This window comes from Phalacrocorax carbo, chromosome 7 (assembly GCF_963921805.1).
Source record: "Phalacrocorax carbo chromosome 7, bPhaCar2.1, whole genome shotgun sequence".
NCBI lineage: Eukaryota > Metazoa > Chordata > Aves > Suliformes > Phalacrocoracidae > Phalacrocorax > Phalacrocorax carbo.
The window spans coordinates 16210039-16224365 of record NC_087519.1 but is presented as its reverse complement, the minus strand read 5'-3'; the positions used below and the strand labels follow the sequence as shown (position 1 = coordinate 16224365).

The following is a 14327-nucleotide window of genomic DNA, read 5'->3' as shown; positions in this document are numbered from 1 at the left end:
GGGGGCGCAGGGCTGGGAGGAGAACAATGCCTGAGTGGACACCTGATAAAGAATGTTTCAGGCAAGGAACAATAAAGCTATAAGCAATCATTTAGAAAGAAACCTTAAAGCCACTTAATGGAAAAACATCAGACAACCAGCCCTACCTATACATGATATCATTTTGCACTTTGAAAACATTATATACAAAGCTTCATAGCCTGATAATCAGAAGTTTCATAATTATGTGTTATTGGGGTTTTTTGTTTTGCTGTTTGGATGCATACAAACATAAACGCCACGCCTGATTTTTTTGAGTAGGGAAAATACAGAAACTATATGGGGACGCACTCAAAACTTTGTGTTTGTTTGCTTCCAGGGTTGTACAGTTTCTTTGATAGTTTCATCACAGCCCCTCCCCTGCATCTGGATAAAGGGATTACACACAAGTTTCCATCTTCCTGATAACCAAATGAATAATCACTTTGATTGTTTAGAGGTTGCTAAGGCACCAGACGCTGAATTCATAAATCCATACCCTCTACCCATGATAATTCATTTTTTATGAGGTGAACAGCTGAATACCAGCAACTACCAAGATCCTTTGTGCTGCTGAAACATTAGCAGAATTGTTTAAAGTGCTATTTGCAGATTTCTGTATGAAAATTATGACCAAGTTCCTTATTTTTGGAATATTGTAAACACATTCCTAAGCAATGCTTTGAAGGACTTTTTCTTCTCTAAGAAAGACCTACAAATTCAGACCAATGGGTTTGCAGCTAGAGAGTCACCCATGGCATTTACATATTTCACAAACGAACAGACTTAAATTTACATCATAATGGGCAGTACATGCAGGATTAAGTAGGCGCAAAGCCAGACTGGTTACATGTCTCTTGCAACTATGCTAAACCTGCCTGTTGTCTATATTTGCACAAGCCTCCCAAGATGCTTTTATTACTTCTCTTTCAGAAGATTAAAAGAATCTCCATTATCTGTTGAGTGTTCCAGTTCTATGTACTACTTAAAATGCAGATACTGCTTTCACCCCCTCCTTATTCCTCCTTCATAACACAATCACCAGGCAAGCACCTGTTAAAAATTTCAGTACAGTTCTTACTTGAATTAAAACTGTGTGAACCAACAGCTATACAAATCACTGCTCTCATATTTCTTTAGCCTTTTTCCTTTCTGTTCTGTGCCAGCTATGCTTACCTTCTAGTCCCCATTTTCTCTGGTTGGTAACTCTTAATTTCTACTCAGTGACCACTTGTTTCATGATTCAGTGTATGCCCTGACAAAAAAGGGCGAACCTGATGCAGTCTCCTCTTAGAGGAAGGGTTACAATCAGAAAACTTTGCTCAATGCGGGGCTGAGAGGTGGATGGGTTGCTTTGCTTGTTGACTATTTTTAATACACCTTTGCCTCTAAAGGAGGCCTTGCTGAATGACTCAAACTGCTCCATAGAACTGCATCACTAAGTATGCATCAAGTATACCTTCTGCCAGTTTGCCTTCTCTCTTAAGCTACTCCCACCCAGCTATGTTTGTTTTTCTCCCTGCCCCAAAATTGGAAGCAGGTATCTTGTTTTGAGGAAAAAGGACATATAATGCAATGATTAGCACAATTTGGGCGTTAGTACTCATATGGCATTAAAATTTTGCTAAATCATGATCTTCTGTTCAGCTACACTATGTAAAAACTCTTCTTTTAAACCAGAACTGTATCAGTTAAGCAAAGTTTTATCTTTCACTCAACTGCCATATTCCAGAGGTTTCTGAAATACCCAGTTATCTTTTGCTTGTTCACTAGTTATACAAGGAACAAGACCATTCACATTGTTACTTAGGTTACGTATTTCCTGTTCAGTAAAATGACAATATTATAACATTGAGCTCACCAAGGAAAGTTACTGTGCTCTAACAAAAGGTAACTATGTTTTAATGTATTATCACATTCTTCTACAGCCCATGAAACTTGTGTTATATTTAGGGATGTTTCATATATAAATAGTATTAAAATAGGGAAAATATGCCAAGACATAGACATGAGTGCTCTTAAATTCATGACACTAAGTAAGAAGCATCATTTAACACATTCCAACTTTTAAGCTCCTTGAAATGTAGAATTTAGGTTCCTATCTCAAAAAAATAGAAGTGACAGGCATTATACAAAGTTATATCTAATCAATGAAATCCATACACATAACACCAGTATTTATACTGGTGTAAGAAAATACAACACAACAAAATACAGCAGTAACCACAGAAGACAGTAGAATTCTTTTTGTGGTTTTCACGTAGTGCTGTTTTTAATGAAGGTGTTGCTTAATTAGTACACACCAAAAAAACCAAGCAATCAGTGCTGAAGAGGCTAAGAAACAATGACATCAGCCACCTGTAGCAGGTGAACCACATTTGTTATGGCACAACTTCTGTTGTGCTGATGGGAGTGGGCTGGCAGCAGCAGATCAGCAGAGAAAATAGGTACTGTCCTAGATTCAACGTTCACAACAGCCCCATGTTCACTGCATTCATATTCTTTGATCCAGGCCTGACACAAGTTTCTGCTTGATTCTCTCCATCACATACAGGAGCAAATTCCCCTTATGGCTTCTTTACAGCCTACTTTTTTTCTGGGAAAAAACGTGTTTGCTATGCTTCTGTGTTCCTGCTTAGGAAGCAAAAAGAGCTTCACCTCTTGGTTGGATGCTTTAAAAACATAAGAAAATTGAAGAGTTTGAGGATATATACAGCCGAAGTACCAAACAGAGTTTAAGACTAAATAATGCTCAAAGTCTGTTCAAAGACACAAAGCCAGGAAAGTGACACAAATTTCTAGGGTGTTATCTCATTTTCATTCTCTTGGCCATGTGTCCAAATGAAAAAGAAAAATCTGTCTATACATATCTCCATATTCTACCCTCAAATGCCTAGGTGCAACTTCCAATGACACTTCCAAATTTAGCCATGACAGTGAAGAAAGGGATTGATGGATAAAAATAAGCCCATTCCCAAACAGGGACAATACAATAGTCTGGTAGCCCTTTATTATACAAGACAAGGCAGGCTCCAGGACATGCAGATTTTGCGTATAATCTGACAAACACAATATTCCTTTGTACTTCACGGTGAAGTAAACAGCCTCACACTACTGTCATCCACAGTCTATCATTGACAGAAGAAATGGAACAAAATCAGGATAGTTTCAGATTCTCTGTACCTAAAGTGCTAACAATTCAGAGATATTTAGCGGTAGGCTTTTAGCCTGTAAAAAGCAAACAAACAAACCAGCTAGCCTCTACTTGTGTCTTCAGTTCTCTTATGCTTCTTTCAAGGTATCATAGCCTAAATATGAATATAAAAATCCAACCTGACAAACTAGAGCATAAGCTCACTCCCCTCCTTCAGGTTTTGAGATCAATTTCTAACTATGCGCCATCTGCCAGCCTTTCACAAAAGACAGGGAGAGGCCATCCTAATGTGGTAAAGCCTGCAGCAATTTTGTTGCAATAAAACTGCCCAGCTCCATCACTTTGCTTTAATCTCTTACACTAGTTCATTTTTATTTCATGGATGTATAGCAATAAAAAAAGTCAATCTAGAAACTTAATGCACTGATACAGATTTAATGAAATACAGCATACATTTTCTGCTAAACTTGGACTACAATGAAAAAGGCTAACCTAACAGCTACTGACATAACCAATAAAAGAATCAGTTCTGACCTGATATCAAGCTCCAAAACAAGTTATTGTCATGATCAGCACTAGCAAGAGCTCCTGTGCAGTTCACTAGCTGATTTTGCAGCTGAAACACCTCTTAAAGGTATTAAGCCCCAGAAAGATACAGAAAAAGTAACAAATAATCAGTAAGCCATCACAATGTCACATTAGGGCAGCTCAAAATCACCTCCTGCTAATGAAAGATTTGAAAGAGGAGATTACAACCAAATGTTACGCCATGGTATATTTATAGTTTTCTGGCATTCCCTTTGACACAGCAAGGTCTCTGCTCTCCTCCCTCACCAGCAGCAGGCAGACCCCCCAGACTTGCCCTACCCAAACAGGAGAGCACCTGGCAGCCAGGTTCAGACTGCCTGATCTGCCTGAGTGCTCCAGCAAAAACTGTACAATCCCAAAGACTAACCCTGCAGTTCATTTCCATAAGTCACACTAATATATTTTAAATACTAAAAACATTCTGCATGTTCCTGTTTTCTTAATACTCTGCATCTAAAGACAGCACAGAACTCTAAATTCCAACAGATGACCTGATGTTAAATTTTACTCTGGGTGAAGCTGTATTTTTTGACCTTAAATTGTGAAGTATACAGCAAAAAACTCACCAGTTCCTGAATTTCTATTTTCCCTATTTCCAAGAACCGGGCACGATTCTCATAGGACTGTGTGAGGACTATCTAACATTTGTAAAATCTGTTATTCTCGAAGTGCTTTGAAGAGTTTCATTAACATTGAGTCAGTTGAATGTGGGTGGATCAGCAGAGATACCTGATCACTGCTTTTAGGAGATGCTTTTTACTTTTTAATTAAAAAAGCATGACTAGTCAAGAGTCCTGTGTGCACTAACTCAAATATATAAAGCAATACATTACACAGTAAAAATCTACAGGTAATACATTACTATCTTGTTTTAGAGACATGAGGAAAAAACAGTTCATGAGTGATTTTTTTTATAGCTGCTTCTATAAACTATGACTGTACAATCTGTAGGGCTATTTTTTAATTACACAAAGACTGTGTGGATGGCACAATCACACTGTTTTTTAATTTCTATGAAATTGACTAATTAGATCCCATCTAGCTCTGAAGGCTGTATATATGCTTTCCAAAAGTCTTTAAATTGTGTAAAAGGACTGAACTTTAGAAACCTACTCAGAACATACAATAATTAAATTACACAGCATTTTTTTGGCCTCAGCTAAAAAGGATCCATCTCCTAAAAATCACCGTGCAATATAATGGAATGTAAGATGAGCCAAATAACATATTTATTACCTTTCGTATCCTCTCCTTAACATTCTCTGATATAAAATGCACTTGCCTTTACTTGTATTATGGAGGAAATAGAGCTCTCATTAAATACAAGGTTCCACGGAGAAAAGAATTGGTCACATAAGAAAGTCACTACAAATTGTTCAAGCCCTAATCATTTACACTTTCTTATTTTGATACTACTCAGCACAGTGAAGTAAGTCAGGAGTCAATATCTACCCTCTTCAAAAACAAACTTCTATTACTTTTAGGGCAAGGGCCCATACGCTTAGGCCAGTCTGAGGGTTTCTGGAATCAGATACAAACTGACAGAGTAAGTTGTGGGGGAAGTCACTGCAAGTGCTACAGCTAAACGCCTCTGTATAAAATGAATTATTACTATTTAATGGTGGCCCAAATTTAGTTTGCATTAAGGCCTCTTTAATCCATTCTGTAAGTTACATTTATAGATCCTCAAGGACCTATTACTCTGCCAGAGCAGCGTACGAAAAGCTGAGTGTATACAAGATTCCAGCACCAGAAACATCTGATAGGGAATCTTTATTTTGACCATTTTTCTTTCATTTATTTTTATTGCTTTAAAATGTTTGTCTTTGAGTCAATTTACAGTTACTTTTGCTTCTGAGCACCACTAAGAAATTATTTCAAATAATCCTATTGTTTTGCTTCCTATTGTCATATTACTATTCAGACATTAGGTCTGGTAAACTTCACCAACTTCTTGTTTAATTTTGGTTTATCAAAGTGTGGTGAAGTTGTGGAGCCTGACAAGTTTCCCTTTTCAGTCTCCATTCTTAAGACAAATTAAACATCATCTATTGCTCTGCAACAGCTCAGAGAATAAGTTATCCACCAAAGCAGCTATAACATCTTTTTTTGTGTGCATGCTACTTGCTTTACTGAAAAAAGCCCTTCTGAACCTTCTGAACATGACGTTCAAATCACTTCCACTTCAGAATAATATTGAATCATTTATTTTTTATTTCTTATTAGTACACCACCTGTTGCCAAAATTAGCCGACACAGCAAAACACCTAAGTCCCAGGCAAGCCAGCTCCCATATACATTAAGGCTCAAATTTTGTACACTCTTAAGCCTACATGAAATATAAAATCCCCTTTAGGTGAGGATCAAGATCTTGTTTAATGCAAGACCCTGCTCTTGACAGCAGTTTCATGCTCTTTAATATATGAATATTAAATAATCACATCTTAAAGGTATCTCAGTCAAAAATCACCTAGAGTCTCTGTGCTGTTCCTCTATTACTGTCCTATTTTACATCCAGTTTTGCTATCCCCAGATTCAAGGTTCAGGCTTAAAGCTCACAGCTGACTTGCTCAGCTTCTACATGTTCTTCACTCTTCCAAGACGACTGGGCTTTGGACTCCCAAAACAACTAGTATTAGCTCTTCTGGATGGCAATATTTACTCCTTGTTTATACAGAATGTAACTTTGATTCTCAAAACTTACATTTTTCTTTCTTTCATGTTCCTTTGCTCCCTGTTCAGGATGTGAGCCTTCATCAGGTGGTACTGTTAAGCGTAACCTACAGACATTCATCTGAAAGAAAATAAAGTTTTGCTTTTAGACTTAAGTGTTACAAAAATTATTTTAATAACTTGCTTCACAGAATGAACTGTACTAACATTCAAGTTTTAATTTATTATTTCCTACCTTCTGCCACATAGCTGACAAAAGATTACTTTTTAAAGGTTGGAGGGGTTTATTAGCTGGCAAGAAATAATTCAAGGTCATCCCCATAACTACACACCGCAAATAGCAAAAATCCATTTCAATCAACATGTTTCTACATAACCATAAATGACATTGAGAGCTGAGATAACAGAACAACGAACATAATTTTCTGGTTTCACAGTTTTGATTGCAGATTTGGCATCTTTTTAATCTTCAAAAGGGATTATTTAGAAATACAAAGTGTATTCTGGGGTGAATGGCTCTTTTCTGTTCAGTATATATCTAAGTATTTGATCCAAGGATACCACTGAATGTGAATAGGAATATTATTGAAATCCGATACATACAACTTGTTTGTAAAAACTAAGCTTCAAAATGCTTCAGAGAAAATTTAAGAGGTATTCTTTCCTATCTGATTTCAGAAAAGCCATTCTCTTGCTGAGGAAACAGGCCAATAGGGTTGATACCTATCTATCCCCAATTGCAGTTTGCCTTGCTTTTGGCTGAGATATCTTTGCTGTAATGATATTTTTAAAGCATTATATTTCATACAGGAAACTTGGTTAAAACTTGCAGTCTTAGTCCTATTCATGGTTGTTTTCCATAAAAATGTCTCATAAGTCCTAAACAGAGCATAATAAATGATGAAATGAGAAATTTGTCTGTCCAAATTCAAAGCTGCAAACTACCTTGCCATGAAATCCCAGCTGTCTGTTGACAACAAACAGGGCTCTTACAAAATGTCTAAAATATCCCTTTCATGATTACTGTGGGCCATCACCGCTGACTGTTCTTCTACAGCCCACCATCTCATCTGATCTAGACCTGCCTAGTTTCTCCCAACTACTTACCTTCAGTCATGCTGAATGCATACCTTCTCTATGAAATACAACTTTCCATTACACTTGCCCAAGCTCGCAGTTCATGGCTTGGTCATTACAGCACTTTCTTTTGCCTTGAAAATGGCAATGATATTCTGCTCACAGGCATTCAGAGCACAGCAGCAAAGTCCTTTTCATAGATGCCAGATTTTACAATTTTATAATTCACTTCTTCCAACTGTCTCTCAAATCAGTTAAGCTAATTTGACTTAACTTTCAAGGCTCTTTACAACACAACCTCCTCAGAGCACAACTATGCAGCATCACAACAAGCACTCCCATTTTCCCTGTTTCCAAACAATGGATTTTTTTTCAACTTTTCAAACAAGCTTTAACTTTTTCTTCTTCCCAAGCAAAAGCAATCAGAAGAACTATCTGCAAATATCTGCAGCAACTTCACTGTTTTTCTTCTAGCCTTTCTTTCAACCTGTTGAGAGGACACATCAACAATGTTTAGAGTACTGGTAGGCTGTTAACTATTTAAAAAATGCAACTTTGTATCTTCCTCTCTCGGTTTGGTCTTCTAGCTCTGCAAGGCCTTCTACCAATAAGGAATGGTGACCTGAGATACAGATAAAGTTCCTATAAAATATGTGAGCTGTGTCTGCATTATAAAGAAGAAGAAGAAGAAAATAAAAAGGCTGTTGTGTTTTAGCCCCAGTCAACAACTAAATACCACACAGACCTATAATAAGATCAAGGTGAAATATAACCTACTCTTCAGAAACATCTGTGGAGGCTACTTTTGGTGCAGTGGGCTCCTCACCACTACTTCATCATTCAGCTGTTTGCTAGCAAATCTAGAACCCCAGAGAAAGTGACACAGAACCCCCAAAAGTTAGTATAAAAGCAAGTTATGGATTTGTATTTGCTAAAGAATTCTGAAAGAATGAACTGCATTTAAAAATTATGAATCCTTGCACATTGGCTTTTGACATGATTGACTGCTATGCTTGTTCTGAGAACATCAGACTCTCCCCATATACTGCAGAAGCAGGAGATGATTCCTGCTTACAAGTTATTTATCAAGATTTATCAGTAATAAACTCCTCAATTTTGGTGCTTTTGATTCTTACAGTAATTAATACCACCTTTTCTTACCTATTTAAATTCCACTTCCCCCTGCTCTTTCTTCCCATTAGCTTAGCAAGGCTTTTTCCTCTTAAAACATGCCTGTTTACAACACGAAGGGAAAGTCTGGTATTCCTCCATGTAGACAAAGACAGACCGGACCCATAAATAGGAAATAGAAGTGAATTTGTGCTGTGCAGGAAGTGATAGATGAGGCCAACTTCTTCTTACAGTGATTTCAAATGAAGGAAAACTGGACTAACAGGAATGAAAGGATTGCTAGGAGACAACATGAAAAATACCTCAAATAAATAGAAACAGATAGTGACCGGCAACCCAAAGTTGTGCATGAGTCTCTGAAGCTGGCAAATGGCTTGCCTGTTAGTCAGGATGGGACTAATTATAGCCAACATACTTATAGATTCACAGTGCAGTGATTGTAAATGAGTAATTATACCTGTATACCAGTTAGTGAATCATGACTGCCTGTCATGTTACAGCAACTGATGTGTTACAGAATTACTGTGAAGGAAATCACAGAAGCCCAGTACAGATGGCAGTGAAATCATAACAACTAGGTTGGAAATACAAATTAATAACAATAATTTGCTGGGACTAAAAATACTGTACGATCAAAGGGTTGTTATAATTTAAACCATTTTTCTTGCCCTTTTCTTTTCACATTGCCTTCTCTATTAGTCCCCAAATCACTTCCCCCACCTCCCCCCTACTTCCTCATTTCCATGCTAGCTTCTTGCTTTTAAAACATCTCAAATCAGTATCATATTTTTGGCAGTATTTCTGATACAAAATAATTTTGAATAAGTTTGAATAAGATTGAATGCTTTACTTTGCAGCCTGTTGCATGCAAATGCCAGAGGGTGGCATTGGCAATCATCTAAGGATTCCAGCCTTGAAGCCATGCCCAGAGAGGCTTGTATGGCAGCAGCAACATACCACCCAATTCCTTGCTAGGACAAACTTACGCAGGCTCTACTCTTGCTATTGTTTACAACAATAGGACTTCCTCAGCATCCCTTGGGAAACAGCAGCAAATGTATAAAGTAGACATTCATGCCTGCTCCTTCTGGGCCACAGATGATGCACCCTACCTAAGGACAGAACTACAGGCCAACCTGTTAAAATTCAAGAACACTATAGAAATTGGAAGGGAAAACCAACAGGCACCACTTTTTCCTCTAACCTCCAGAAGCAATTATGAATACTGCAGCTATACTGTTCTTGCTATGCAGGGATTCCTCAAGAAACAACACACTCTACCATTTGTTGGCACATTTACTTGACCAAATGAATGAGCCTGCTCATGTGGAAATTGCAGCAAGCCATCCTCCAATGGCAAAACACTGTTGCAGTGATGCCTCAAAATGGAAGTGAAATCCTAACAGGAAGAGCCTCGACTCAGTGCCAAATAGTGGCAGAATAATGTGCAACTGAGGATGAAGGAGTAACTTCCAGAAACAAATTGGGTTATGCAGAGAGAAAGCAAGGAGGAGAACTCCCCTAGCAGGGAAAAGTTGCGATTCAGTTTCCTTCAGCTGCTGACTGACAGTAAGAACAAGTTAGGAAAACCAAGGACAGACATGACTTCCACCCTACCTTTATGTAGGTGACACTACAATGTCACCAGATTGTTGTGAGCATAACTTTTTAAAACAAATAGTAGGTAGAAGAAGCAGCAGGTATCAGGTTTTCTAGACTATCAATTTTAGTTTGATTTGCAGCATCTGTAGCTTTAGCAAGCTAACAATATAAGTAATCTTAATTGTGACAATATTTTCTGTACGCCCCTGGCTTTTTGGCACCAACATCCCAGGAGCAGTATTTCCAAAGTTTATCTGACGTAACTTGTGAAACAAATATGCAGACTGGAAAACAAAGACTGACAGGTTCAGCATGGCATAACACTGGACAGTGAAATTTTGCCAGGTGCAATGGAAATTAACAGGTGAAGACATGCTCTTTCACCAAAATTCTAAGAGCCTATTGGTACATCATAGATGAGAGCTACTGCAAAATGGCATTTTAAAAAAATGCCCATCTAGGTTAGTTGAAAATGTTAAGGATTCATGGCCCAGATCCACAATCCACATTCATGTTTACCATCCTACTCAAATCACTAGGGTGCAACTTAAAACAAATACAGATGACAGATTCAGTTTGAGTAATGTTCTTCAGCCTCTTCTTACCTCCTTCAAAAAAACCAAAGCACTCAAAGGCAGTGATCATAGTTAACTATGTACTGAAATAATTACAGAGCTAGCATTAAAATAATGAATGTCTTTATAGAATAACTGAAGTTACTAGGACAGCAATAGAAAAATACAGGCTCTTCTACTAACAACCAGTCCCATTCTAAGATTTTTACAGTACCTCCACAGGGAAGATGTGGTTCAACATTGATTTAGCTTCAAATCAACTTTAGAGTTAACATCACCAGAATTTAATATTGTTGATCTTTCTAATGTCTGATAATAAAATGGTTTGGGGATAACATGTTTGTTGAATAACTATCTGCTGACCTACCATCTCAATGGCCAAAAATGGCTCCCTTCGCCTAAGACCCAATGTTAGTTTTAGACTTTTGAAGCTGAAAGCAGAAAAGGAGAGAGTGTTTAATTTCAGCCAACCCTAAAAAGCAAAGAAGTCCGCCCTTTCTTCGGTCATTTATCTATTGATTAGCCTGCTCCATTTATAAAATCTCTGTGATGAGATTCCCCACACAATTAAAGGGCATTTTTCCTGTGACCACAGCCACACAGGAATATGACACACTAATTTATTCAGCAGTTAGCCTGTCTTCCTCCCCTCTATTGACAACTGGTGGTAAGTTAAGTCACATTTCCCTGAAAAAAGGAACAGCAGCTTCCCAGTGGGTTTTATTTGCAAATTAGGTTTTTACCAGTTGCCTTAAGAGACAGTATCAAATACAGTTCGTTTTATACAGTCCCTGGCAAATATATAATGGGGATGAAAATAAGAAAATTACCACTTAAACAAAAATTCTCTTAGCTTTAATTTCTTTAAGAAATACCCGAACAGGAAAACTCAGTGGGAACATGGAAGACATTGAATTCATAGTTACGTACCCTACAAGTCATCTTAAGTTTTTTGGAAGAGCCTGACCCTCATATTATCATGTAATACGTGATAACATGACTTTCTTCATTGTTTGAGTTATGAACTCATATTTTTGGAGTGTCAAAACAATCACTAAGTCAAGAAGCATCATGATCACACAATTGTCTTTCTTTGTAAGGACAAATTCATCACTTGTTTTAATTTATTTCTTCACGTGTGGAATGTGCACTCACAATGGTAGCAGTGTGGTTACAGCAGCAAAAAAGGGCTATTTAAAGCAGGGTGGCTGTAGAGACATTCCTGTCGTATCTGCCAGAGTTTTAACAACTTTTTAGGAGCACTTCCCAACAGATTAATATATCATTATTACTTATCCCATTTATGAAAATTACAAAAAAAAGTACATCAGTGAATACCATTTCTGTATTTGAGGAACTGATTATAATAAATTACTATTGCCATCTGACTCATTACGGTGAGCTTCCTCACGATTGATAGTGCCTGGATAGGCAAGTTCTCAGTTGTAAATATCAAGGCGCATCCAACACAAGCACCACTTTCTCGCAGGTTTCCAAAAGAACAGCCAGGGACTAGCACTAACAAAAGCCTTGCAGGACACCCCAAAAGCTCTTCATTTCCCAGCACCTACTACGAACGCGCAAAAAAATATGTTCTAGCACACCGCTTCACCCGAAACATCGAAAGTAAACAAAAAACAAGAGAAAAGCGCTCTACGAGTAAACTGTAAGGGGGTATGCGGGTGTGTGTCAAACCGCCGCTTCGCCCCTCGCCCCGGCCCTCCCCCCGTCGCCCTCCCTCGCTGCCCCGCGCACCTTCCGCCGGGCGCGGCCGCCGTCCCCGGGCGGCCTCCGGGGGGTGGTGGCGGTGACCGTGAGCCCCGAGCTGTAGCGCAGCATCCCCGCGGGCCGCCGCTCACTGCGGCTCCCTTTGGCCGGCGGCCCCGCTCCGCTCCGCCCCCCCGCACACGGCCGCGGGCGGCCGCAGGGGCCGGGCTGCCCCGGCGGGGGCGGGACGGGACGGGACGGGCGAGCGGGGCTCCCGAAGGACGCTTGCGAGGCACCGCTTCCCCCGCCGCGGCACCCACCGCCCCGCGATGGCTCCTGTGCCGCACAAGTGCCCGATTTCCTCGCGTGGGGTGAAATTGGGCAACACCAACTCCGCCCCTGAAAAATCTGTCCTTGGGACGCTGAGGTCCTAATGCAGGGGGGCATTCCCTCTGCTCCCGGGAATTCTGGGTGTTGCAGGTGCAGCATGGAGAGAGGGCTTTCCGATGAGAGCCAGATAAGTCCATGTGTCACTCGGCCACCTCCCAGAGAGTGGAAAACGGGGGTTGGGGATCGCAGGAGCCACTGGAGACCACACAGTACTGTTGTCCAGTACCCACGTCTGAATGCTCTAACCAGAGTGCCATGTGAAAGCTGGACGCTGTCCTCTCCTCCTTCCCACAGCTGCAATTCATTAGCCACTCAGGCTCATCAGTTTGGTAGCTGTACTCCAGGAATGGGTGCCAGACTGATCAGAAAGCAGCCAGATCCCAGGCAGCCTTGGGTGAGAGGCAAAAGGTTGGTGCAGTTCAATGTGCTGGTGTAAGCCTTAGTGCCAAAGGTCCAACAAAGAGGTGAGTCTGGTGCACTGGATTTAGCTGGCCTTGAGACATATTGCAGGTGTGGACTTTGGCATTTCAGATGCTCAGCTCTTCCAGGGTCTGAGCTAAGGGAATGCTGTAACCCTACACTGCTGTACACAGGCCTAGGCATGCACGCACCTTCAACTGCAGCCTTGTGCTGCAGGAGTTACAACCAAAGGAGATGCTTTTGTTTGAAAGAAATTGCAGAACAAATACCTATAACAGCATTTTAGAAATAGATTATCCTCTGCCTCCATGTACTTACCTTGAAATAATTAAGACAATGAAAAAACAGTTATGCAATGTCCTTGTCTGTTACGAAGTTAATGATCACGCTGCTATGGCTATATGCTGGTTCCTGATTTGGAGAATGCTGAAGAGAGGGAAGTAATTTGCATTGGAAAAAGGAAACTGCACTGAACTACTGGTGCCTCACTCTCTGTGCATCTGTCTTCTTCTGCCTCTCAGCTCCCTGTCCTCAGGCCAAGATACTGAGCTATCAATGTGACAAGGATCTGAGGAAGAGGGGGAAGAAAGCATTGCCCAGCCCCAGAGAAATGTATGAAGGGTCTCTGCACTTAGTATTCAGTATCTTTCTGTTCTTTTCCCAGCTACTATTCTCTTCTCCACCTGAAGAAGCTAATATAGCCCAAAGCCAATTGGATAGAACAACCACTTGTATTTGGATTTCTCAAGACTGGCTGCACATTACACAATTTCTTTTGTGCATAGGTGTCTTTTGTCTACAAACAATTGTATTTCCATATGAATCATCCACTGTCTGAACTCCTGGTTGTAATGCTGCTTTCAGAGTGGGTTTGCAGGTGGACATGATGTTTATCTTCAACAACAGGACCATGTTCCTTCACAAGTATGTTGCCTACCCACTGGGCCATCCCTTAGCAGTGGTCATTACTTGTTGCTGGTCACTCTGGTTAG

General features: G+C 39.8%; 1 protein-coding gene across 2 annotated transcripts in view; it reads right to left on the bottom strand.

Moving 5' to 3' along the window:
- Window positions 1-12889, bottom strand: part of MYZAP (myocardial zonula adherens protein) — a 64404-nt gene extending 51515 nt beyond the window's left edge. Inside the window, exons 1-2 of one of the 2 annotated variants that reach the window (XM_064456506.1) lie at window positions 12574-12889; window positions 6465-6554 (exon numbers count right to left, since the gene is read on the bottom strand). In XM_064456506.1, coding sequence (XP_064312576.1) covers window positions 6465-6554; window positions 12574-12657 — 174 coding nt within the window. In that variant the 5' untranslated portion in view covers window positions 12658-12889. The remainder of the gene's footprint in view (window positions 1-6464; window positions 6555-12573) is intronic. The other variant, XM_064456507.1, reaches the window with a different exon arrangement.
- Between the last annotated feature and the right edge of the window lie 1438 nt (window positions 12890-14327).